General features: G+C 39.8%; 1 protein-coding gene across 12 annotated transcripts in view; it reads right to left on the bottom strand.

Moving 5' to 3' along the window:
* DOCK3 (dedicator of cytokinesis 3) overlaps positions 1–27,895 on the bottom strand; it is a 223,814-nt gene that overhangs the window by 173,927 nt on the left and 21,992 nt on the right. For all 12 annotated transcript variants that reach the window (XM_037384111.1, XM_037384118.1, XM_037384112.1 and 9 more), the window contains exons 3-5: positions 19,549–19,589; positions 17,158–17,213; positions 12,374–12,470 (exon numbers count right to left, since the gene is read on the bottom strand). In XM_037384111.1, coding sequence (XP_037240008.1) covers positions 12,374–12,470; positions 17,158–17,213; positions 19,549–19,589 — 194 coding nt within the window. The remainder of the gene's footprint in view (positions 1–12,373; positions 12,471–17,157; positions 17,214–19,548; positions 19,590–27,895) is intronic.

Here is a 27,895-nt window from a genome sequence, read left to right as displayed (position 1 = left end):
GCTTTACCTATTAAATTGTTCTTATCTCACCCCCGAGTTTTACATTCCTTTCCGATCCTCCTCCCCATCCCTCTGGGTTGTCGAGCGGTTGTCGGCCGGGTTTAAACCATGACAGCATTAAATGCTGTCAGCAATAGAAGATATGGAAAAGTAACAGCACTAGGATCACTACTAGTACTTTAATCGTTGTATGAGAAAACACTGACAATATAAGCACCTGCACACAGTAAACTGAGCTCAAGCCAATTCATAAAAGAAACTTGTATCGTTCTTAAATCAAAGAAAGACTTCACAGGAATATCATCATCACTAACCTGCATCTTTGATAAACATCAGTGTAACGGCTCTACCCAAAGGTATTAACTGCTGGGTTAGACAAAAGAGAAACCCAAAGTCCCCCCACTGGGGTGCTGAGTGATGGCCAGGATGGCACAGCCCCTCGCCCCGCGCTGCCTGCACGGCTGCCCAGGGCTGGGGGGCAGCAGGGGCACCGGGGCAGCAGGCAAACTGCCTGTTTAGCGGCACTGCCAGCTGACATCAGCGTGGCAAGTCTGGAGAGGCATTAAGCAGCAGTCTGCCCTTCCTCCTGAAAGGATGCAACCTCAGCTTCCTCGCTGATTGCCTGCTGTTTCTTGCACAGGCTACAGAGCAAGCGTTCACAAATTCCCCATCACCTCTAAGGACACATCCGAAAGAATGAAGCAGACTTCAGTTTATCAACTGCAATTTAATTTAGATCAAACAGCTATGTGCAAATGGCAAAGCACATGAAAGATACCACTGTTCCCCCGGCTATATAAAAGCCTTTGAATCCAGACTACTGTGATTTGGGAGGTGGGGGGAGCAGACGGCCTGGAAGGGGGGTACACAAAACAGGAAAAAACAAAACCCAAACCCACAACCTTCAGATAAAGATCTCTGGATTCAAGATGTTCCAAATTTGTGAAAAGTCCTTTCAGGTCAGGAGCATTCCAAAATTCATGAACAGCTTAGCAAAACACAGTGGAAAAGAATGAACACAGGTACATTAGCTTTAAGAAAGCCCTGTGAAACGTCACACGTATGTGCAATATTAACTGCTGAGGGTAGGACTTTGAGCAAAAGAATGGATTTTAAATACTATTTTAAAAAAGCAATTATATGTCTTTGGAGCCAAAGCTATTACTTCCCTGCTCACCCCAGGCGAGGGCTCCCAAGTTTCCTGGTCTCTGCACTTGCACAGCGACCACAGAAGCCGCTCTGGTGCAAGATGCCGCCTGGATGAGCAGCACCTTCAGCACCGCCTGTGCCCTGCGCCAATGGCCAGCAGCAGCAGCAGCATTTGTGTCGAAGGAAAACCAGCTGGAGACCACACCAACTGGAAGCCAGTGATACAGAGGTATACCCATAGCAGTGGCTATTATCAGAAAATAATGTAATCCTACACATGATTTGTGTCTTCCATTATTTCAGCAACAGCTTTTTCTATAATATGTATTGGATCCCATCTACATACATTGGATCTTGAGCTATTCCTGGCAGTGAGTACTGGCACTAAAAAGAAATGAGTATTTGTTTTATAAGCAGTCAGGGTGTCCTAAATTCGTTTACCTTTCGAAGTTAACTTTTCATATCATCCAATAGATTTATTTATTTTTTCCTCAAAGCCAGTATGTTATTTTTAGGGGGAAATGTACAATCATAAAGTACCTTCACTACCTGAAGAAGCTCTCACTGCACAGTACAGTGATAGCAGCTAAAGACTTTGAAATCAAACTTGGCAATCAGTACTTTTTTTATATTCAATCAATGTTTATGACTGAAACCAAAGCTGTTCTATGACCAATCAGCTAGCACAAGGCTCTGCTTCTAAATTAAAAATGAAATAAAACCAAACCACCATGAAATTTACAGCAAGATGAACATTAAAAGTAGTGAGAAGCTAAGTTACAGTTCTCACACAGAAACTTCTCCCAATTTCTTTTTTTTAATTCCTTTTATTCTAAGCAATCTTTATGTGTAAAATAGTGTGATAAAAAACTTTAGGAAACAGACAGGTGAAATTCTGAAAGAACACATTTCTCCAAATGCCATGAATCACTATTAGTTCAAAATTAAGATGCAACCATTTCAAGAATTATGTGAGTAGTTTCCAAAGATACAATTTATATTCATTTCCCCATTTCTCATTCCAACATTTACAAAACCCATACATTATGAGAAAATTATTCAAAGAGAAAGTAAAGTACTCAAGAAAATGAGGATAAACAGTAACTGAAATTAACCCTGGCTCCTGTACGTATGCTTTATAATAGTTTTTAATTGCATGACCATATGCAGAACCTCCTTTTATACTGACCAATAAATCTAGTCATTCTGATTTTCATTATCATTTGTGGTTCAATGTATGGTTCTTGGGGCTCAGTTTGCTAAAAATTATTCAAATCTTACCATGAAGGCAGGTAATCCCCATTCCTAATGGTTTCTACATAGCGTTCAGCATCCTGCTTCAAACCTACAACATTTTTGTGAATTTACCTGCAAGGCTAGAAGTAATATTATCTTGGGTTTAAAGACAGATTTAAGTATAAAAGTGTCCACTAATTCTTTGTGACTAGCTTGTGATACCTCCTGCAGCACTGAGCTGGAAGACGGAAGGTCACAACACCCTGGGAGGGCGCAGTGCGTTGATTCCTGTTACAGGTGGCTCTCCCCCTGTCTCGGGGTCACACTCACCAGTCACTGCAGAACAGCTGGACACGAGGAAGGTGTTTACAGCCTTGTTACCATATGGTGAGCAGCCACAAAATTAAAGGTTTTACCATAACTCTTACAGAAAATGTAGACTAAACTGAGTACACTGGCATTCCCTAGTTCTTCCCTAACTCTTTACAACCCTTTTTATACTTTTAGAACAGTTTTTTTTTACCAGTTATCTCTACAGTATATTCACAGTCATGTGGCTGGAAGTTGCAACAAGAAAGAACAAACAGGTCTTTAATAATATTGTAAAATATTTTAGTTTCATCTTAATACCTTATGCAAAATCAAGTATCTACCCATTTGCCACTTAACCACTGCGTTTTTAAAATAAGATGCATTTTTATTCCTGTTTCTTTAGAAAGACCCAATAATCAAACATGACTTCCTCTCCAGCCAAATGCAACAATGCAGAGTGACCAAATTTGGCAGCCAAGTGCCAGCTGTCCACTGCTGCAGCTATAGTGTTCATGTTCTCACTAATATATATAATATATACGCTAATTCTCATAACCCTACTTTGTCTATCCCTCCCACCTGTGAAAGATTGTTACCCATTCCCCTCAGAAAACATACACAATTATGTCATTTATACAGACAGATACTAAAATTACAGTAATTTTATTAATAAATTATTATACGTTAGTTACCTTCTCCTGTCTGTGTCTTAAGGTTAGAAGCAACAGAAGGTAACACAAATCAGGGTAAGACTGAAGGACACTCCTTGATACCACATAGACAACAGTGCCATACAAGATGCCAACAGGACAGACGTTCTTTGCTTTTCTATTAAAAAAAATAAATCTGTCTCCTATAAAATGAAATCCAACAAACTGTCTTTTTAGTTCCAGTAAATACCCACTAGGGATGATCAGCCTTTTTCCTTCTAGGCTCTATAGCACACAAGCTTGCTCACTCACTCCAAAAAGCCAGACTGCCAGTTTCTCCTACCCCCTTTTTTCCCCCTCTTATCTAATTTTCTGTTCTTTAAAAGTAAAACAAAAACAAACTGCCATGTTTCCTCAATATTTGGAAGACTCACCTTTGGAAGACTAAAATCAAACCACATTAACATTTGCCTCTACTTCAAATGCAATTCTGTAACAACATTGTATCTGGAACAATCCAGGTGGGTCTCTCCAGTTACAGATGAAGAGACTCTCAAACTCCTGTTTGGATTTCTGGATTAAAACCTTTCTTCCTTGGTCGAATGCAATTAAGTGTTCAGTATGTTTACAGTACAAAAGAAAGAGTCTGAAAGCATCTGCAGGTCAGCCACTGGTTTGCCCTGAATGAATTCTATTCTGTTTCCTTGCCAGTCATCTGTTCACAGCCAGTCTTAAACCGGCATTCAGTCAAACCGAATTCCCATGTTTTAATATTGCACGTGTATTTTACGCATACACTGTATCACCGTTTTCAGCATGCGGTTGTCTGGACATTGTTCTGAAAGCAAGGAGCCCTTTGTTAACTACAAACTAGCTAAATAGTTCAAAAACGTAAAATTAATCTCAAAAAATCCCTCCACATTCCCCCACAATTTGCTATGAATTTCAGTATCAAGAAGGCAGTTATTTTCTTCTATTTACTAAAATAAAAGAGCACATTATGACCTCCCATATCAATGACTAAATAACATTCTCCTACAAAGCAAGAAAATATAAAAACACCCGGCACACAGTTTGTCATAGTAAGACTTGCCAAGGACACCAGCAGGTGACTTTCATTTAATTCTGTCTTTTATTTTTAAAACCTATTAAAATCTATCTATCTCCATAGTAACTCAAAACATCTATTCCTCCCATACAGTCTGATTAATACTTTGTAGTTTGTTTTATAGTCAACCTTTTGTATCTTTGAAAATACATAAGAATTGTCTAGTTGATCCTCATTATCTTAAATGATATCATGAATCTGTATGTGGAAGAAAACGAAAGGTGAAGTGTACTGCATATATTGCTACTTGTTATACCATTCTTGAAATCCAATAAACTAGCTGTGAGTTCTGTGGTCTTCAAAGGAAAGTAATTTTCAAACCAATTATCATAATTTTTCAAATTTTAATGATAGGACTTGCTTACAAACTAATCTTATTTTACTCTCCTAAAAACTTATGCCTACTTATAATTCCTTAAACCTCACAGAGTTCTATATATCACTATGAAAGACCAACTGCATTAAAGCTCTTAAAAATAGGGAAGGGAAAAATAATAATTATGGGAATCCTTTATAATCTTAAAATATGAAGCACTTAAACTGAACTTCAGTGAGTTAGTGCTAACGGGGAGATGTACTGAAATGGATTGCATCTCATGGCAGTGACCTAATAAATATTAAGTGTGGATTCTACATGAGGACTGTTCCACCGAAGAAATGTAGAGGTCATGACATCCACTAAAGACCTCCAAGAAACCATAGCTAATAATTTTATGTAAATGCAAGTCTCAGTTTAACATGGCATGAGAAGGACTTTTAATCAGCCTTCCACACACAACACATCTAAGCAGCATAAAAGCCTACGATTTTAGGTACAAAAACTTCTAACTGCCTAAGGTAACGAGTAGACATAAATCGCACCATGGCACTTCTATATTATGGTCTTTATTCTGGTGCCCACAATTCAAGAATGAGGTGGACAGACTGGAGCAGGTCCAAAGGAGGGCCATGAAGAGCTGGAGAACCTGCCCGATGAGGAAAGACAAAAGGAATTTGGTCTTTTCTCCCTGGAGAAGGTGGCTCAAGGGGACCTCATCACAGTATTCTAGTACATAAAGCGCAACTATGAAGAGGATGGAAGCAGTCTCTTCACAAGGAGCCACAGGGAGAAGACAAAGGGCAATGGGTATAAGTTGCACCTTAGGGAGAGGTTCCATTTCAACCTAAGACAGAAATTTTTTACAGTAAGAAAAATCGTTCACTGGAACAACCTCCCCCGGGACATGGTAGAGTCCTCATCACTGGTTGTTTTCAAGATGTGATCAGGCAGGGCACAAGATAATTTCATCTAGGCTCCTTTTCCCACAAAAGGTTGGACTAGATGATCCTCCAAGGCACCTTCCAACCTGGGCTATTCTACGATTTATCTCCAGCTTCCCCTTCCATGACTGATGGTACCCAATTATAAAAATACCCACCTCACGCATACAAAATGGAAGCATTCATCATTCTGTACACTCAGAATCACTCTGCATGTACCCTTCGCAACCCAATCAAGAAAGAGCCAACTGTTTTCTAGTAATCAAATGACAAATCTGCTAAAAGTCTCCAATTATGTTGCTAAGCAGTCAGATGTTTTCCCAGTATACTGTTTACTTCGGGAAACTGAAGAACTAGATGCTACTGGAACTGTAAATATTTACTCTTGGTTTCCTTTGTTCTGCACAGCCCTTAATGAGCCAACCAGCTGCCTCAGACCACTCCATGAAGATCCAACCTTCACTCCAAACACAGAAAGATCTAAAATTATCAATACATCCATAATACAGCCAAAATATAGAACATAGGACTATGGATAATAAAGTGATAACCTTTGAGTCTCTCTGTCGGTGTCAACTGAGGCCTGACAAGCTCCTAAGATTCTTTTTAGATATTTCTCACAATGCCTGAACAATCACCCTAAATAAATTTCCGATTCGCACGTAACCTTGAAAATTACTCAGAAAAAAGGAAAGAGGACCACATATATGTGCAACACCATTTCTGTACAGATGTCTCGGTACAAATACCTCATCTTTCCAGAAGCATGCTTGCACAGAACTCTAAGTGTGTATGAAATAAGCTCAGGCCTGACTTTAAGGAGCTCCTTCAAGAGAGATCTTCTGAAGCAGACCTCAGATGCAGCACATCTGTTTCAGATCATACCACACTTTTTTCTGTCTATATACTATAGAAAATGCATCAGCAGTTCCATGTTTTATTAGATATGAAGCAACAGGCATCTCAGAAAATGAAAATGTCTCACAAAAGACTCTACAAGAATAAACTACATTAGTGATTCAGCAAATGGTTGGTTGGTTTTTTTTTTTTACAAGGCAACTTTTGAACTAACGCTTTGATTTTAGGGACACCCTAAAACACCTAAATCAGACAGCTTCAACTGCATCCAGTCCCTTTACCCACTCTCTTTTCCTTGACAGGATCCTCAGAAAATTTAGAAGGAGCCAATAGGAAATTTCAGACTCAGCTGGCAAAAAATTCCATCTATTCCCAATGCCATTAGCTCTTACTCCTAAAACTAGACGAGCAGTCAACTCCACACTTTTATGCAGAAGGGGAGTGGGGGAAAAGTAGCAAATTACCTGTATTGATCTGACCAAATTCTAAATTGGGATATTGTGTTTGGTCTCTCTACAGTCATCTGCTATTTCAACAGAAATAGTCCTCACATCACATCTTGAACTCTAAGGAATTGTTTTTTTACTGTTAAAATAGCTACTACGCTCCAACTATGAGTTTCAGTGATCTCTTTAGCTGACTTAACTCACAGGAGTTTTGTTTGACCTAATTAATAAAAGCTCACAGAGAACTTGCAGATTCTTTATTTAGAAGTAGTATAAAAATAACAAACCTTATCAACACATACAGGGAAAGAGAGAAAGTTATTACTTTATTGGTATTATTGTGCTTGTCTCAGTGGAAGTCATACACCTGTCTGGGCAACTACCTGAGAGCCACATGCATGTATTTCACTGCAATGAATGCAATTTTGCATCTTTATCCCCCTCTGTGCCTACAGAAGTCTCCCCCAGGTTTGCTGTTGCTTTTCTGCTCTCTCTTCCTTGTTCCTCTGCAGCAGTCACAAGAACAAGCTAGGTTTCCTACAGAGAAACCAGTAATAATCCTCCTTTGCTCTCCTCCTCCACTTCATACCAAGTACAGTATTGGGCAGGGGAATCGCTGGCATCTTTTGTTTATAAGCCTTTGTAATACTGAGAAAGGATAAGCAGAACTTGTTTTTAAATTTATGAGGCTTCCCACAAAATGAAATAGGTATCTTGTCCAAATTAATCTAATGAAGAACACAGAGTATTTGAGCCAGGCAAAACAGTAGCACAAGACACAGGGTCCACACACTTAAGTGAGAATACACGTACATACGCATGTGCATGTGTATACATACCCTGGCACATACACAAACACACCTGGTCGGCTGTGGTTATCAGGAATCCTACCCAGGTTATGGGCAGCTCAGCGTACACGGCGCTCAGAGCACTGATTTTAAACCCTCAGTTCCCATGAACTCCCTACCAAAGATTTTGTACAACTGCAGTGGAAGCAGGAAAATCCAAAACAAGTAGGTTAAATAGAACAGTGGCCTTTTTTTGACAGAAAGTAGTTACTAAGTCTTACTGCTTTTGTGCTCAGGAGCCTGGATACAGGCAGATCAGAAAGCAAAGAACTGCTTTTTTATTTTCCAGTGTCATGTCACTGTATCAATCTGCAGACAGACTACACACTCAAATAGGGGAAAAAAAAATGTGCTCTTTAACAAATCATGGAATGGTTTGGGTTGGAAGGAACGTTTAAGGGTCATCCAGTCCAACCTCCCCTGCAGTGAGCAGGGACATAATCTAGACCAGGTTCCTCAGAGCCCTGTCCAACCTGACCGTGAGTGTTCCCAGGTGTCCTGCTTTGGCTGGGATAGAGTTAATTTTCTTTGGTGGCTGGTGCAGTGCCGTGCTTTAGATGCAGTGTGGGAACAGTGCTGAGAGCATGCTGGTGCTGGTTTTCGTGTCGCAGGCAGTGTTTGCACTGGGTCAGGCACTTTTTGGTTCCTCAGCCCTTGCTGGCAGAAGGGCCAGAGGGGCACGGGGAGGGGACCCAGCCAGTTCAGCTGACCCAAACAAGCCAAAGAGGAATTCCTTACCATGGGACGTCATGCTCAGTATATAAACGGGGGGGCTGGCTGGGGCTTGCAGCTTGTTGCTCCAGGACCGGCTGGGCATCGGTCAGCGCATGGTGAGCAGCTGCATCGCACATCACTTGTTTTCTTTTCTCCCTTCCCTTTGGATTTCATTCCTCTCCCCTTCTCCCTCCTTTTCATTGTAACTGTTATTATTATTATTGGTTTGGTCTTATTCTATCTCAATTATTAAACTGTTCTTCTCTCAAGCCTAGGGTTTTACATTCCTTCCCGACTCTCCTCCCCGTGCCGCTGGGCGAGGGGGCGGTGAGCACCGAAGTACCGGTGGGGTTAAAACATGACACCAGGGATGGGGCAGCTACCACCTCCCTGGGCAACCTGTGCCACTGCTCCACCGTCCTCAGCATGAAAAATTCTTCATTATATCTAGTCTGAATCCACCCTCTTGTAGTTTAAAACCATCACCCCTTGTCCTATCACAACAGGCCCTGCTAAAAGGTCGTATCATCTTTACTCCTTTAAAAATATTAAATATTTTAAGTTCTATTACTGATTACTCAGTAACAAAAGAGGTGATTTTTTAGGTACGCATAGAATTTTAAACTAAGTTATCATTATTACTACAAAAAGACCCAATATAAATTACAAATTCTGTTAGCTTCCATACCAGTCTTATTTGAATCCTTTTCCAGTATGAGAAAAACCTCCTGCATTTTCAAAAATCTTACTGTTTTGTTATCATTTACAGGGTTACAATACCAGAATCCAACCACTCAGAGCAAAGCTTGACATTACAGTAAAGCAGAGCACACACCTTATATCCTTCCATTCCAAATTCATTTCAGGCACAGCCCTTCCTTGATGAACTCCCTGCACACAAACGCCTTTCTGCACAGTCTCAGCTTCTAGTCCTGCTAAGACTATCACTTCATGTTCACCTTGACAGCAAAAATTACAAAGATATCACAGCCCTGTGTAGTATAGTGAACTCAGGCTAATCTTTCCAATATATATTTCACAGATATACTAACTAAAGTTACTGCACAACTCTTATAACTCAAAGCTACTCAAGCTTCCCACACGTAGTTTCTTCTTAGTAACAGCATGGACTCTGTGGTCAGAAGGGGTTGAAGAAGATTGGCAATATTTTATACAAACTAATTTTCTACAACTGTCTCTCTAAAAGTTGTGCTTCACTCTGCCCTTCTATTTCCCACTGTTGCCCTCTTCCCCCCAATTATTTTGTCATTTGAGCTATTTTATCTTGAAGCAACACAGCATCCCTCTTCAGGCAGTGTTTTAATACCTCCAGGCTTCCCGAGTATTACATTCCAGTTCTTGTTGTTTAACCGAAGGCAAATACAAGCCTTACAACATATCTCAACAATATTACTAAAGCAATTTCTTGGCATTTTTAATTGAAACAAACTTAGTCTTTCAAACAATAATCCAAGAAAGACATTTGCCAAAAAGCACAAGATGAACATTTTATCCTATTCAGAGAAGTTAAGAGGTGCGGTACTACTAAATAACCACGTGCTTACTGTTACCATCTGTAAGTACTGACCTACTGAAAGCACCTGCAGTAACTGGCATTTGAACTTTCACTACCGTAAGAAACTTTTCTACAAAGCTGACTAGGCACAGTAGCATGATAAATAACATCAATGAGATTTCTTATGTGACTCTTATTACAGTTTGGGAATAATAAAAATTTCTGCTGGTGCTGATCCAACAACAAGCACTTCCATTTAGTGTCTTAATATGTTTTAGAATATGACCTTACAGCGTAGCTCCTCACCTGAATACCAATTATAAAGTCCTAATCCCAGCTCTGCCACATCCATCTGTGTACCTCTGTACACTTCCTCAGGTTTCAAATTTACAGTTTGTAAATAGGACAGATTTCTGTTACCTACCTAACGACAGATTGTTCTTTCACATCAGAACGGCTATGGTACCACTACATCAGCAGTCCTGAACATAAGAAAACACTGAAGGTGATTAAGCACCAACAGCTTTGCCCAGGGAAGCTGCGGAGTCTCCATTTACAAGAAACTCAAAACCTGAGTGACCCTGTCCTGGACAAGCTCTGACGCTACTCGAGAAAACAGCTGAACGAGATGATGTCAAGAGGTCCCTTCCAACCTACACAATTCTGTGATCACCTCTGTATTAGAAATATCTTCTTTCTGGGTAAAAATACACCACAAAATTTATTTTACTCAGACAGAACCTCTGCCAATTTCTTCTTGTCATGAAACATGCCTCCTTCCAAAGTTCCATGAAAACAGTAAATTCTTCTGCCAATTTCTTCTTGTCATGAAATATGCCTCCTTCCAAAGTTCCATGTAAACAGTAAATTCTTTGCCCTGTTATTTAAGAATACAATAATGCTGTGTGCAATGTTATAATAACTATAATGAGCTAGAACAGAAAGCAGTCCCAGAAAGAAAATTACTAAGTGAAAGTTTATAGCTAGAGCTTTCTCTCTCCCTTCCCTCAAGGAACTCCTTTTAACAATAAACCCAAAACAGATTAGTAGAAAGGAAGTGCAACTCATTTGTAGGTAAAATGTTTCCCCTTTCTCCAATTCAGTACCATTGTCCGTGTTACTGTTGTCTTCTTCATCTGACACTGGGGAGAGAGAAAATCTTACAGGAAGAAAACAGAAAAGATCGCTTTATTCACATACACCAGAGGTGTAAGTATTTGAAATGGTAAAAGAAGGAGTACTAGCTTTTAGAGTGGTATTAAAAAAGCATATATAGCATGTACCATGGCCCCCCACCCATCCCAATTAGACTGGATGCTACTTTCCAAGAAAATTTCTTCAGAGTCATATGATCCCCACAGGAGAAGTGGGAGCAACAAAAGTAAAACTAATTTCATCATAGACTTGATTGCTTTTTGAAGGGAGTACTGGCTACGCTAGTGATACGCTAGTCTCATCACTTAACTGGATCTTTTCTGGTTTTATTTCCTCAATATCTAACTGCTGCCACTTCAGATTTACATAAGGAAACAAAGCTGCTGCAGCTCTCTGTAAAGGTATTTCTCTTAAGTAAGGAAAGACACGAAATTCATGCTCATACCACCTACAGTTCTTGATCCTAATCCTACAGTTACAGCTTGTAATTGCTAAGCTAAAAAGCTAAAAGGAGAGAGAAAAAAAAACAGAAAAAAAATACTTTCAAATGTGCAAGTTTTTTATTTGCTGTTCCATGGGATTTGGCCATTAAAAAAGTAAGAGAAGAACAAAGATGAAGGCAGAAGTAGGTGACATTATGTGGCAGCAACTGAAAATTAAGTATGAAACTCAATACACTTATCTTGAGTGTTTATTTTTAATAAGTGAAGAAAAAATCATATAAAAAAACCCTTTAAGTTCTTCTTCTTTCAAACTCTAGATGCTAAAACAAATACTCACAAACTGTGTTGAATATTTCTTTTGATGGGACTTACAGCCTTCCATTGTGTGTTACTAAACACCTACATTTCTTACATATTTAAGAACACTCTAAAATTGGGGGTTTTTTAAACAATGAAGCTTCCAGATCTGAAGGCAGATTTCAAAACTGCTGAAGTTTCCAACTTGGCCCACATGCACCTCACACGATCAGTGATTCTGCAGTTAGCAAATCCCCCGCCAGATAAAATTAATCTAACAATTCTTATAGTTACTACTTTGTCCTAATGGACTGAAATGCAGGCAACGTTACTTCTCAGATATCTTGGGGAAAAGTACAATGAGAAGAGGGCTGTTCTTACCACATACAGCTGTTTCCAGAGCACAGCCCATTCCTGCAGTGTTGCTGTGACTTCAGTCACAACAGAGTCCTCAAGCGGCACAACTGTTTCATATTGCCTATGCAAGAAGATGGGGAAAAAGTTAGGAAAGGTACCATTGAAAAGGTAGAAAAAGAAATAAATGTCAGCACAGTAATTTGTAAAATGCTGGAACTTGAACTTGTTTGAATTTTTTCAACATAAAGGAAAATATCTTAAGAGGAACGTTTTCTCATCATTAACACTGAAGTAACTCCACAGTAACATCAACTGATCCTCCATTACATTCCACATGAATCAGGTTATGTGATGCATTTCCAAGTTACCTGTTGAAAATATATTTCATTCTAATCAAGGGCAACGAAAAACTTTTCATGATTATAGCATGTTAAATTAACTTGCCTGTAAAGTGTGCCTTCACAGTTTGTGTCCCTTTTTTCTACACTAGTCCAACCCTTTTTTTTCCCCTCGAATTAATACATTGGCCAGTATCATCAACTACCCAAAAGATCTACCATCTATTTACCTTGCCTATCCAGACGAATTTTTCAATATTGCTTATGAAACCCAAGCGACCTATCCTCTAACCAAAAGAACAGGACTTATCCCCTTGCAGTCAAGGTGCTCCATACCCGTTAAAGGAGAATCGTAGAACAGGTTGGGATGGAAGACACCTTTAAAAGGTCACCCATTTCGATGCCCCTGCAATGAGCAGACACCTTCAACTAGATCAGGTTGCTCAGAGCGCCGTCCAACCTTACCTTGAATGTTCCCAGGGAAGGGGCATCTACCACCTCTCTGGGAAACCTGTGCCAGTGTTCCACAACCCTCAGCATAAAAGATTTCTTCCTTATATCTAGTGTGAATCTACCCTCTTTCAGTTTAAAACCATTAACCCCTGCCCTATTGCTACAGGCCCTGCTAAAAAGTCTGCCCCCAACTTTCTTATAAGCTCCCTTTAAATACTGAAAGGCTGCAGTAAAGTTTCCCTGGAGCCTTCTCTTCCCCAGGCTGAACCACCCAAGCTGTGCCAGGCTTTCCTCATAGGAGAGGTTCTCCATTCCCTCTGATGATTTTTACGGCCCTCTCCTCTGGACCCAAACCAACAGGTCCATGTCAGCTAAGCACAGGTCTCTCTTTCTAATGAATGTATTTTAATATCATTATATTATCCAATCCATTAGTGCCTTGACTTGCTCTTTCATTGAACCATGTCCAATGCTGTTACTGAAACAAGTGTCAAGACACTGTAAAAATAAGGTCTATTTCAAGCTTCTGCTCTTTCAGCAAGTTTTAAAAAAAAATAAAAAATGGGCAGAATTTAAAAACAAACACCAAAACCAAAAAAACCCCATCACATTTCTGAAACACACCACATTGGAAAAGTTTTCCATAGACCCTAAAGAAGTGGTACTGAAACACACTGGCTCAAGACATGGTTTGGGACTAGTAGCATCAAGTAAGAGCCCCTGCGGCACGCCCCGCGGCCACCACAGACACGGACCCCCTCCTCCTGAGCAGTACAGCTGCTCTGAAATGCTCCTGAAGAGAAGCTGCAAACTCCCCATTCCATAATGACTTTAAACAATTTCTTCTGTCCTTTTTGCAGAGTTAAATGAGTGCTAACAAGTAAATATATGAGCAATGAGATGTAATTAATTCTGAAAGGTGTTGGTTTTTTGGGTTGGTTTGTTTCTTTTTTAAAGAGAACACAGTTAATCATTAAAAAAAAAGCAACATGCAGCATTATTTCCCTTTTGAAAATTCTTACTGCAAATAATTGTGCCACATTAGCTGAAGCCAAAAGTAACAAATGATGCGCGAGAGGATGATGAAGTCAAGTCACTGTATGTCTCCACGTATTCTTGAAGCAGAACACTTACCAAACAAAACCTTCAATTCCCCATTTCCAAGCTACCAGAACACCCATATTAATCTCAATGACGTAAGTAAACCTTATATTAAGATCCAAAATATATACATTTTAGAAACATGACCATCTTACAAACCTGCCATAGTCACATTAAGTATGCAATCAACCCACTAAAGCTGCGACTGGAAAGCACCAGTTCATATATATACATGCCAGCAGACTAAACCAGATCACAAATCTTTTATCTATTATTACGCCAACAACCTTGTCATTCCAACATTTTGTTGCGAGAAACTGAAACACTGACAGACACTTGGCACCTGAGATTGCGCTCTAGTCTACTCCTGCAATATTTTGGTTTGGTGGGTTTGGTAGCTTTTTGGGGGGGAGGTTGTTGCTGGTTTTTTGTTTTGTTTTGGCATTGTTTATTTTTGTTGGATTTTTTTTTTCCTTTTTCCAAAACGTGGCCACAGTAAGACCAGAAAAATCTCAATATTTTAACAAATCTCCACAGAGTATGCTTGTGATCTGAAGTATGACACTAAGAATATGATCACAATCCCAACACCTCTTCTTTAGCTCATATTTAAAGATCATTTCAAGGGTTAAACAAAAATTCTGCATTTAGTACATATCATCAAAAGTTTGCTTGACACTAGCACCATTAAAAACAATGGTGCAACCACTTCTAGCTGAAAATTCAGTTCCCTTCAGATCTTTGTAAAATGCCACTACAGGGAACAGACTCAAAATAGTTCTACATCCCTTTAAGAAACTGCAGAAAATTAAAGGATGAAAGGAATTACATAATAAAATAACTAATATGTGAGGAAAAATCAAAACCAAAGAAGAAATATGTTCTTCTAAAGGTTATTTTTAGAAACAGATTTTAAAACTTTTGGCATCAGTGAATAATAAAACGCTTTGGAAGACTGACCTTCAACAGTATGGCTGGGTTTAAAGAGAACGCACATCTGGACTACATTGAACCATGTAAATTTAATGCTTTGCATTCCTATAAACCTGCACTGCCTCCGTTATACCCACATATTAATGGCATTACATTGGGTCTATGACTCAAATCTAAGAACACTACACGCCACGCTGTCCTGGTTCTGGCTGGGATAGAGGTCGCTTTCTTTCTGGTAGCTGGCACAGTACTGTGTTTTGAATTTAGGATGAGAATGTTGATAACATGCTGATGGTTTAGAGGTTGCTAAGCAATGTTTACGTTAAGTTAAGGACTTCTCAGCTTCTCACTTCACCCCACCAACCAGCAGGCTGAGGGGCACAAGTTGCTGGGAGGGGACACAGCCAGGACAGCTGACCCCAGTGGGCCAAAGGGATGTTCCAGTTCCACACCACATGGCATCATGCTCAGTGCACAAACCAGGAGGAAACTGGCTGGGGCCACTGCTCGGGAACTGCCTGGGCACCACTTGGCAAGCAGCGAGCAATTGCATTGTGCATGACTTTTTTGGTATATTCTTTTACAGTTATTATTTTCCCTTCCATTTCTGTCCTATTAAACTGTCTTTACCCCAACCCACAAATTTTACTTTTGTCTTTTCCCAGTTTGCTCCCCACCCGACTGTGGGGGCGCGCAGAGACGAAGCTAGCGGCCGCGTGGTGTTCAGCCACCCCCCTGGTTAAACCACCACACATGCTGTTATTCCATAAACGCTTATGTTGACACTTTGAATATATTCTTAAATACAAGGACAGAATTTCTTTGGTTCAGAACTATATTACATTCTGTTGTATCAATTGGGATACCAGTCTTTGATACTTATTTTTAAAAAGTACATCAACTTTCCTAGTAAGTATCTGAAGTTCAGTATCCTGAACTGGTTACCCTTTACAAATTCTGAACTAACATCAAATACTAATTAACTACAGGTTACAGGAAACTGGTCTTTCCCCTAAGGCAACGACAGGTCAGGAGTAGTCGTTCTATGCAATACATATAATTTTATTACACCCCAAAGTTATGAAGCATCAGTAATTACAGTTGCCCTTACAATCTTTACTCAGTCCCTTTGAGGACAAACACACAATCCACAACTATAAGTCACATTTTTCTACAGGTACTTCACTAGATGACTTTTTATACATTTTATCTTCCATATTTCCTTTGTTGCCTTGGGTCACTGTCTGAAATGCTGTACTTCTACATTTCCCTGCAGCAGCCTTAACCTCAAATATGCAGGTAAAAGCAGCGGTGAAGGCACAAGACACTGATTTCAGGCACGTTAGTCAACCTCACAGGAAGCTCTGCAGGTTACAGAGCCCACACTGGGTAAAATCTGACATTATGTCACCGTTAGTACTGCTATTCACATTAACTAAATTAAACCTACCTCTAGCAAACTACGAGTTATCTATAAAGACAGTGAAAGTAAAATATTTTCAGCAGAGTATAATTCAGTAATTTTTTGGCTTGAGGTGTGGAGAGTTGGATCCTTTTGAAAAGTTTCAAGGTAACTTAGTCACACTGTCAGCTATGTCTCAGTGAAAATCTGTTGATAAACAACATGGGCTGCCAACATGCCAGTGCCTCCATAACAAACAGGAACATACAGAATTTTGCCAGTGAAGAAACAAGCAGAAATGAAAACCAGAGTTCTTTAAAATGCATGTTTTAGATAATACCTCTGAAGTTACAATTTTATGAGCGAAAGTGAACAGGAGTAACCAAGATAATTGATTCTTGCTACATTAAAAACCAAAGAAACCCCAAAGCTCTGCAGAATTACATTTAACTCTCAAATCCTAATACCCAGCAGAAGACACAATGCACTAAAACCGCTCTATAGATTTTAATAACCATTTCTTAGATTCCTTTCTAGATGAAAAGCACTGCAGCTTCTTAGAAAGAAGGAAAAATACTCACCCTCTGTTACTGACAATTGCCTTTTTCAAGTGAATATAATTTGCAGGAAAAATCCCCTGCAAGAGAAAAAAAAAGTCTTTACGTTAAACAAATACATTTTCAGTTTTTAGCATTTATATCCTAAGCCACAATAAATAATTGCTAATATAACTATAAAAGAAAAACCCCACCAGTGTGTCAAAGAAGCTGCCACAGTCAAAAGTCAACATTCAAGTTAGTCACAATTGATCATTTTAATCCACCTTAGAACAGGACAGCACACTGAATCAAACCTCCATCCTGAAAGGTCAGTTTCTTAATAAGGAAGTTTTTCAGATCTGTTCAATAAAATTCTCATACAAAGACTCAAGCTGAATACTTTCCATTCCCCAAAAACCCTGAAGTGTTCAGAAACACGGCTGGTATGGGAAACATGCTTCGGTATAAAAATCGTGGGTAAGTCAACTTGGACCAAAATAAAAGGTATCACCCTAATCCTACACAGCTGCCTTGGAAGGGAGAAGATTGATTTAAAAATAAACACTTAAGTTTAGTTAGCTGTCTTCCTACTGCAAAGACTGTGTGAGCCCAATAGCCCACCAAGAGGTGAGAGGCAAGTGGGGAAAAGGTGTGCCAAGCAGGCAGAGCTCAGTAAATGGCCTGCAGTCAGCAGAAAGGAAGAGTCACAGATGGAGCTACCAGGAATATCTACTGGGGAGACATCGGCCAGCCGGAACAGCCAGGAAAGTGGCTGTCATGCAGGTTGCAGCATAGCACCACTGTGCATCCAGACCAGGCTTCTGTATCGGTGTGCTACATTTCATTAGGTGACAAGGACAGAGGTTAAAAAAAACAACAACAAAACCCACAACACTAAAAGCCTACCATCAAATTTGTGTCTAGACCCCATGCCAGTTTTTCACTAAAGAAAGAAGTACTGTATTACTTGCACAGGCTGGAGCTATCAGATTCCCTTCTCCTTGCAACAAAAAGCTGTTTAAACCCACTTGGGATGGCTCCGGAGATTTGCCTTTTGCTGTTCCCAAGATGGCTGGATTCTAACCTTCCCAGTGCCATTGCGTTCTTGTGCGATGAGACATGGGGAAAAGAGGCAATTTAAACCAAACTTTCCTTCGTGTTCCACTATCTCTGTAAAACACACAGCCCTGAATCCTTGCAGCAAACTCTGTACATAAGAACAGGAAGCCTGCACTTCAGCAGGGATGCAGGATCAGCATGGGACACCTTCAGGCTAAAAACCAGTTGACAGCCTCTGGCAAAAACGTCAGTAATCAAGTGTGGGCTTTACATTTTTAGAGCTTTAGACAGTACAATCTAGGATTTGCGGGGGGCGGGGGGAGGTGTTTTGAAAGAAATACTAAGTAAAAAATTATTCAAAACACTAAGAAAAATTCCTTCTTTTTCACAGTAAAGTGGCACAAGGAAAAAAGATGAATCTAACAGGAATAGTTTCATCAGAGGCAAAAAGTAGATGTGCATACTTTCAGCCACAAGAAAATCTGGAAAAGGAAGAAATGCTACTTCATTTTTCATTTTTGATTGGTTCACTTCCAGTTAATGCTGTTTATTTCTGTGATCCTGTGCTGGTTACCTAAGAAACCAAGGGAGGTTTGGAGGGCTTTCCTATCAAAACTGAACATATGTGCAGGCAGCATATGTACCAACACACACACACAAAGAATGTAGGCTTTTCCATTAAAAGAGTATCATAGTCATGAGAACGTAACACAGGTAATAGTTATTCCATAATACTGGTAAACATGAGGAATTTGGTCCTCTTTTCTTTTACAATCAATACAAGCTATATTTAAACCAAAAGACAATGAAGTGATGCTTACATAGAAGAAATTATTTACATGTTTGGATACATACATTCACAAAAATATGCACTCATTCGCAAAAAATTCCTAACAGTCAAAAAAAGTTCTCCAAGAGCGAAAAGGGATATGACTGGAGAATAACTAAATGCAGTGGTTCAACTGTAAATATCTGAAAAAAGAACAAACTTACAATAACCTTTTTCATCAGACTTTTTTGAAGTTCCCTCAATTAATAATGCAAATTATTAAATGTGTTCTTTAAAAATCCTGACTTCAGCAGTGCATGATCACCCACCTATGCTTTTCTTGGGGGAGTAGGGTAGAGAGAATCAAATTGAACAAGATTTATAAATGTTGGAAAGATTACACGTTACATGTCAGTAAAGTTTCTGATCCTTTGGGTGATTAATGAGTATCACACTTTCAACTTAGAAAATACATCCAATCCCCCCCCAGGAAAAAAGTTGGAGAAGTAAAGCCCTAAGGGTAAGGAAAATGAAAAGTTTATTGAGTTGCCACAGGAAGATACGTATAATCTCCCACTAGATTGAAAACATGTATTCCCACTTACCTTTACATTTGGCTTCTTGATGGAAACACCTCTGTACCAACCTACAACCAGATCAAACACACTATGTTAATTTGTGGCCTTGCTTACTTTACACAGAAGCAAACTGAGAACTACACAGTTACTGAAATCATCTCAAAAACCAGCTGTGCCTCACATCAGGCAAAAGTTTTTAAAGGGCTTTTTGTTTTGGTTTAGGATTTTTATTATAACTGTTCTTTTGCTCTGCAACGCTGACAAGCAATTAAGAACCTAGAAAGCTTCTGTTTATTCCAACCAGTCATAACCATTAGCCCCAGTGGTTTCACTGGGTTTCACAGCCGCACTCAGCACCCATGCAGGAATCTGTGCCGAACGCTTCTCTCACATGCTGGTACATGAGTCTCTTCAGAGTATTTATCTTAAAATTTCCAGACTTCAAAACCCTGTCCTTTTAAAGACGGGAAAAGCCATTACCATACATTTCTAATACTGTTTAAACAAATATAAATTCTTTGCATACGTCTGGTCTTATGTATGTCTGTGAGACTGGAGGACAGACTTTGGAATCTAATTTCACCAACCCAATTATTATTCTTGTATCCCCATCTATTAGCAGCCCCAGTCAGGATAATGTACCAGGAGTAAAAACTAAAGCTGCAAAAGCCACCAGCTAAATAGAACCTCCCAATTACTCCTGTGTTACACAGGTGAAAGTCATGGCATTCCATGCAAGATTCATCAAGGAAAAGGCAGAGAGCACCGTCTGGGTCTGACGGTGGAAAGGCGAACAGCTCAGCCAGCCATCGTGTCCACAAACTGCTGCTCTGCCCCGTAAGGCACATCACACTGCTTCAGTTCGTGTGAAAAATGCGCTGCTCTTCGTAGCTGGTGCAACGCTCAGCCCTGGAGCGCAAAGCCAACCATGCAGACCTGAGCCTGGCACCCAAGGAGCACGGGCGACGGCGAGCGCCACGGGGCCACCGCCGGCCACCAGCACGTGGGGCCAGCACGTCCCATCGCCGCACATCACCCTCCTGCCTCCTGCAGCCCAGTGCACAGGCTGGCAACAACCCCAGACTGCCAAACCCCCACAATTCTACATGATCTAAAATCCACTTTCCATAAAAAATTCCTCTATTTTTTCCAGCAACTTCCTACTTCCCCCCCCAACAGAGGCCAGCTGCAATGTAATATCTGCAGCGTTTAAAAGAGCACTAGGAGAGCCTGTTGGTAATTGTTATGGAGAATAGAGAAGGACAGAACGAATAACTGTGTATTTTGTCCCTCTCAGAAAAAGGGCTTCACATTTGGCTGAATTATGACCCAAGTCTCATTTAGAGGCTCAGAAGTGGGAAGAGGGCCTTGATTTTGTTTTAATGACAACCTGCTAGTCTTGAATTATTTTTAATGAAATCTGAGTTAATATAAAAAGAAAATAATTGAGGAATTCCAGACATTTGCAAATCTTAGTTTTTTTTTTCCATACTATGTTCCTTATTACACAAATTTCTCATTAAAATAGGACATAGCACAAAGATGTAGTTCCCCATGACTTAATACTTATACTTAAAACAAAAAAAATGTTTTCAATTTATTTCTTAGTTGATCAAACTTCATGGCAATCATATCAATATATGCACAAACAACACACAGATCCTTAAAATGAGTAGTTTCTAAAACCCCACACAACTGTGCCTGCAACACCTGCTTTTGAGTAAGAGATGTTACATAGTTTTAAGGTCACAAAAAAACCAAATGCTTTTATCCTGTGATTCATTGTTACCAAAATTAAATGCAGCATGCTGCTAACTTTTACATTTGTAGACTCTGTACCTTAGACATGAACGTACATTTTAAGCTTTAAGACAAACAGAATGGCAAGCTTCTGGGTAAATATGGGGAAAAGTGTTTTATCTAAGTTTATGAATAGAACTGTAAAAGAACAAAACCTAATAAAGCAAGTGTCTTACTCATGATTTAGATGTGCAGGGTAGGGAATGAAACATTTCTAAAAAACTACCTTAGTTCTGAGTTTCCTGTTCTTAATCCCAGCATAAATCTTCAAAGCTTAGAAAGGTATGTGTTCACAGAGTTGTAAACAAGAGGGTCGGAAGAACCCTTGAGAAATCATCTAGCTCAGCCAAGCAATGCCTCTAAATTTCTCACAGATGTTTAGTCTGCTTTTAGCAGCGTTCAGTAACTTATTATCAGGACTGAATAACACAGCACTTCCAGTCTGCGGAAAATGATCCACAGATCTTCTGCAAAACCTAGATTCCAAGGTATTTCTGCACAGGATTCAAAGGAAACAGTACATTTCTGCTACTCCACACATAGCAGTTTGAAAGTGGTGGTGATGCACAGACAGCTTTTTAGAAGTTTCTTCCACGGATCAACATCAGCCAAGAAAATTGCATGTAACAGTAACAGCTTGGTACAGTACCTGAAAATCTAGAATATTGATGTCAAGTGGAGATGGCAAATCCTCCCGGGGCAACCTATTTCAGTGGCTCAGACAACATACATATACTTTAGGACCTGAACTTCCTTTGCTGCTATTTGCATCCGGGGTGGGTTTTTTTGGAAAATATGGGAAACATTTTTATGACTTCCCTTTAAGTACTTTTATACATTTGGAAACCAGTATATTTCCCTTTAATCTTGCAGCTTGTGCTCTCCAGATCTTACTTTTCCTTCCTTTTTTTTTTTTATTTTTCAGTGTGGCATAATATTTTTAGAATCGGCTTTCTCTCTCCGTTTTATGTTTCCTCCAACTCTATGCAAGCAAGATAAAATAGAAAGAAGAGCTCACCAGAACCTGAAAGCACTGAATTGTAAAATGTAATTCCTTATTTGCTTACAGTGAACATTACTAAAAACTCATTCTGTATCACAAAGTAAAAGCTATGAGAAAAGGTACAATGCTTTTTTAAAAAGTACTTTTAGAAAATTGCATCTGCATTATATTATTCACTAAAATGAACTAAACCTGCATTCTGGAATTAGTCTTAAAGAGTTTAATTTTGATCTAATATATTTTAAAGAACACTTATTTTGGAGGATTTAATCGTGGCAGTCATCAAATCCAGGCAGCTGCTCAGCTAATTGTGATCACAACATGCACTATACGGCTAGGCTGCAACATTGACTAACTTTTTAGGCATTACTGTACTACAAATAATTGTTAGTACTTTAGAATTATGGCATTCATTTTCTAGTAACACATTGCCTTTAAAGGGTATTGACTTCAAGGAAATGGTGAAAAAGATGGGATTTAAAACTAAGAAGCAGAAAAACATGGAGCAGAAAAACTATGAAGTGACAAGAATTTTGTTGCTAAGTTAACATGAAACAACAATCCCAAGTATCTGCTATTTGAACAGATTAACTGTCTAGTAATTATCAGTAACTAATACGAATTTGAGGACAGATGAAGTTAAGGTGTAAGACCAGAGCTGCAACACCTAACACCTCTGCAGAGAAAGACTGTGCTTCATGCATGCAACACAGCCCCTTCTGACAGCTTAGAACATTCTCAAACTGCTTGACCTAGCGGACAACCTAGGGAAAGGAAGACACATAATTCTATTTTTCAAAAAAAACTATCACCGTGCTGGGTCTGGCCGGGATGGAGTTAACTCTCCTCACAGCAACCTGTCTGGCCCTGTGTTTTGGATTCGTGGCTACAACACTGCTGGTAAGAGATCCATGTTTTGGCTATTGCTGAACAGCCTTGGTACATCACTGCCCTGCGCAGCCCCTACAGCAAGCAGGCTAACAGTAGGCAAGAAGTTCGGAAGGAACACAGCTAGGACCACTGACCTGAAACAGCCAAAAGGATATTCCACACCATATAATGTATTTTGCTATTAAACAAACAAACAAAAAAAACCCAAAAAACAAAACCCAAAAACAAAAAAACCCAAAAATAAACCCATTAGAAGCACCGTTCTAAATAATGTCCTATTCAGGATAGGGAGGAGAACACTAAACATGGCTGATGGATTTCAAATATTGTACCATAGTCAAAGGAGATAAAACGATGAAGACATTCTAGAACAGGCAAAAATACCTCCAATGATACAAACGACACCGCAAGCAAATTACTTTTTTTATTTTTTCCCCTTTTTTCTTTGATCACCCAGGCAGTGAGTATAGGACAAGCCTACGGCTACCCCACAGCACACCACCAGCTGGAGAAAGCACTGCTAGGTCTGGCAGTCTGTGAGAGGCTGGCGGTGAACGCAGCCGGGGGGATCCATCCATGTCTACTTCTGGGTAAGTGTCACGACAAAGCCACAGATGATGAATGAAGGTGCAAAGCTTTTTGTTTGTTCGTTTTAAAGAAACTGAAAATATGATAGCCATAATGCCTCCTCAGTAAAACAGACACTGTCCATGCAGGAATTACGTACACTTTCCTAACCTAACTGATTCTGAATACGTCATACTTTACATTCTCAGTATGCCCAAGACAAAGGTTTAATCCAAGTACTGTAGCAGAAAATTGAAGGAATCTCATCCATTCCAAGTATGTTCTGGACAAGTCACTGTATCTTAAAGCCCTACTCCAACTTTGCTTTTACATGGACTCTACTGCACAGCGTAGTAGACAAACCAAGCAGACCACCTGAGGCCGTACAGCCACACCGCACAGTGATCTGCTCCAGCTAAACCTCCCACAGACGTTAAACCTCACGCTTCTCAGGTGAAACACAGAACTCAGGAAAAAACACAATCCTTCACAGCCACTTTTTTTCAATACTGTCTAATGATACTTGATACAAGCTAAGAAAAGTGAAGAGTAGGCTGATCTACAGCTCTTGCCCTCTGTGTACCCCACACAGCAAATAATCCCTCTGAGAGCTTCAAGAAGAATTACTTCCACAGTAGCAAAACTGGAGAAAACCAGAAGGAAGAGCACCCCATTATGCCTGCTCCCCCTGACCATTAAGACCACCACTTGCTCATAACCTTTTCTTCATAATGGACTGGCTATGCATATAGTCACACCGCAGGTTACTTGCAGGCCAGTAACAAAAGCGAAATTACTTTGCAGTGTAGGCAGGAACGCAGCCCTGTCCTCCCCTTTGTTTCTAGGGCTTTCTCAGCTACACGGGATATTAGGCTTCCTGCTTAGCTCCTCTGAAGCCCAGAATTCAACAAGGCCTCTGAAGAGGCAGGACATAAAAATGGACTGTGAATGTATATATCAAGACCACATATCAAAAAAAAATGCATAGGTAAGTAATATATCTGTCACCTGCATATGTAGTAGTACACCTGTACATGTGGAAATTCACAGTGTGAGAAACTTGGAAGCTTATGACAGAAACCTGCATATTCTTAGATAGACTGAAAAACTGTCTTTTCCAAAGATGTACCACACTCACAAGTCTCAACGCTAGTGCAATCCTGGTTAAATTGCCAAAGGAGCTCTGGGACAAGCACGCACATCTCAATCTCTTAATCTGAGCAATTAGAAGACCTACCAATGTTTTTTGATCTTCAAGTGAAAATGTCTTGAACAAAACCAGGATTTTTCTAAATGCCACCTTGTAACGTTTTTCAGATTTCCACTTAATCAATGAGAGGTCTGCCACATGGAAAAAGCCAGCCCATTTTGAGCACTCAGTAGCAGCAAAACAAAAGAGTCCTAATTGAAAGGTATTGATCTGATTTTAGAAAAATAAAGCTCAAATATCCAGGTTAAATAAAGTAGCATCAGCTGCAGACTGTAGGAAAAATTCTGCATATAATCTCTTCACAAACACAATTCTGAAAATAAACTCTGTAAGTATTTATGGCAACTCCTAAAGCTAAACTCTGCTCTTAAAGAAAGCACTGCTTGTAGAATCCTCTACAGGGACTCAAACTTCCTTTGCCTTACAAAAATAAGTATACTTTGCAGTAATGTGAGAAACCCTTGGATGTGGAGGAAAGCTATCTTTTGCATATCTAGCCAATAAGCAATTGCTTTTGCCTTTTAATCTGCATATAAGCTGCTGCGCAGAGCTGAAGTGCTCAAAGTGACCCAGGAGAGGGGCAGTAATAGTGCTTAGCAAAAGCTTCTTGATGCCGAAACAAGTCAATGCCAAGACCACTCTGTTCTGGGCTTGATGCTCTGAGCAGTGCCAGGACAGGACAAGCAGCAGATGAATACCCAAGCCAGCCTGCCAACACCATGTCAGGGAGCCGGCTCCTGCCAGCAGAGCCACAGGAATATGCTAATAATGCAGTCAGTGTTGCCACAACAAAAGCAGAAGAGATAGAATGTGTTTTATCTTGGCTTTAGCCAAATAGAGGACCATCAAGAAGCCGCTCCTGTGCTCCAAAAGACCAGTTTCAATAGCCAGGCAAGACCTTCCGCAGCAGCTGTGTGGGTCCAAGAGGCTCCAGTTTCACTGGCACACTCCACAAAAGGCAAGGAGGAAAAGGGATGAAAAGGGAAAAAAAGCAAAGAGGAAAAGGGCTGTCTCACTGGAGACATCTTTCTCAGGGTAAACCCACGTTACGGGGAGTGAGTCAGCTCCCGGCTCCAGGTGGAAGGAAACCTGCACAGCTCCCACCGCAGTGACACTCTGAGGTGCGATTCCTCACTCATCTGTAGGGCAAAGATATCATTGCTCAAGCACACTGAATTCTTCAAAAAATTAAGAAAAAATCCCTAATTGCGACTATATCTGCTGCTTAAGTGTCCCAAATACTGGAAAGCTTTCATTCGACCACGCTGTCACTGCTGGAATAACAGAGGGAAACTTTAACTATATTATATGCAAGGCTTAAGAACACTATCACTAACGTGCATGGGTAAGACAGTATTCTTTCAACTGGTGCTTCAGATATCGGTAAGGTTTCTTTTCTTCAGTGAATATATAAGAATCTCAAGGTAATAATTAAACACACTGAAGTTGTAACTTTTTTAATCTAAAGAAAACTGCTCCCTAGCGATTAAAATAAATGGGTAAAACAGACATTTTGAATTTACTCTGAATGCCACTAGTTACAGCTACCGGCAGTGGCAGGACAACAGACGTATGACTTGAAAAATAGGGTGTTCTTTAGAACACACAGTCCATGTGTGTATTTCAAACTATGAGTATGCTCATGCCTTGTCACTTGACAAAAGAAAATTCTCTCAGCATTTACAGGTGGCATACTATAGCCATACCCTTTCACCTCCTCAATGCATGGCATGCAAAGCAGAGAGCACTGCTTGCTGTTTCAATTCTCTCTCAGTGACAAGATTTTAAGTGGAAGGGCTCAGAGAGGGGAACAAAGAGAAAGGAAAGCTGTGAAAGCCAAGCATACATACAACTGGCATCTTGATTATTTCTAATCTTTGAGTGTGACCAGTCAGGGATCTCAGGGCCCTTTGTACAAGCAGTAAGTATAAAACCACCCCTAGTAACATCACATGCTTCAGAGACAGCACATTTGATGAAAACATGGAAGGAGCTTATGGTAACTTAGAAGAAAGGCAGACACTTAGCCCATGGGCTTGAACCTTGTGAGACTGAACGGGGCGGGGAGTGTTTGTCAGGTTTAGACAGTCAGAAAACAGTGGTTTAGACGTTTGTAGCCTGGTATGGAAGCAGGCAGAGTGGCAGGCACACAAACTGACTGAAATTCAGAAGTTCCAATTTCAAGCACATAAACAAGATCCATAGTAATAAAGACAACTATTTCATTGCATTTTATTTAAAATGAAATGCATAGACAACCACAATAAAAAACTTTTAAAAAATATGTTATTAATTGGTATTCGTGCTTATTAGCGTTAAAAAGACAAAAACGTGTACATATACATCTGTGTGTGTGTGTATATATATATATCTGTTCCTTTACTCGGAAAATATAAATAAAAATGAGCTGTAGAGGTACCCGAGAACTTGATGTAGAAAATACCCTACTCTAATTCAATCACCCTAAATAAAAGTGACTGCTTTTTACATCAGTCACTACAAAAGACCAAGTGCTTTTTTGTAATAATATCAGTTATTCAGTAAATCATTATGATTAAAAATGAGCACATTCAGAAGCATAGCTAGTATTTGAATTTTCATCAGCCTTGAATTCTTCAGCAAGTCTCCAGAAATCACTCTTCACACCACTAGAAGGTTTGTGTTATGTGAATCCTTTTAACCCAGACAGCACAGTCCCTACTGTAGAGAATTATGCACAAACTATTCTAAGAAGCAAAGCTGAAAGAGCAATAAATCTTCTGTTGACTCCCACAGTCCTGACCCTTCTTTGAACGGGTTAACATTAATTTATCCAGTTTGTCTGGTCAAACAAATCCCCAGCAAATAATGCAGAAGTAGAAAATGAGGTATGTTTTATCCTAAATTTGCAAGGTAATCCAAGG

This window comes from Falco rusticolus, chromosome 4 (genome assembly GCF_015220075.1).
Source record: "Falco rusticolus isolate bFalRus1 chromosome 4, bFalRus1.pri, whole genome shotgun sequence".
Lineage (NCBI taxonomy): Eukaryota > Metazoa > Chordata > Aves > Falconiformes > Falconidae > Falco > Falco rusticolus.
This window is presented reverse-complemented; position numbering and strand designations above follow the sequence as displayed.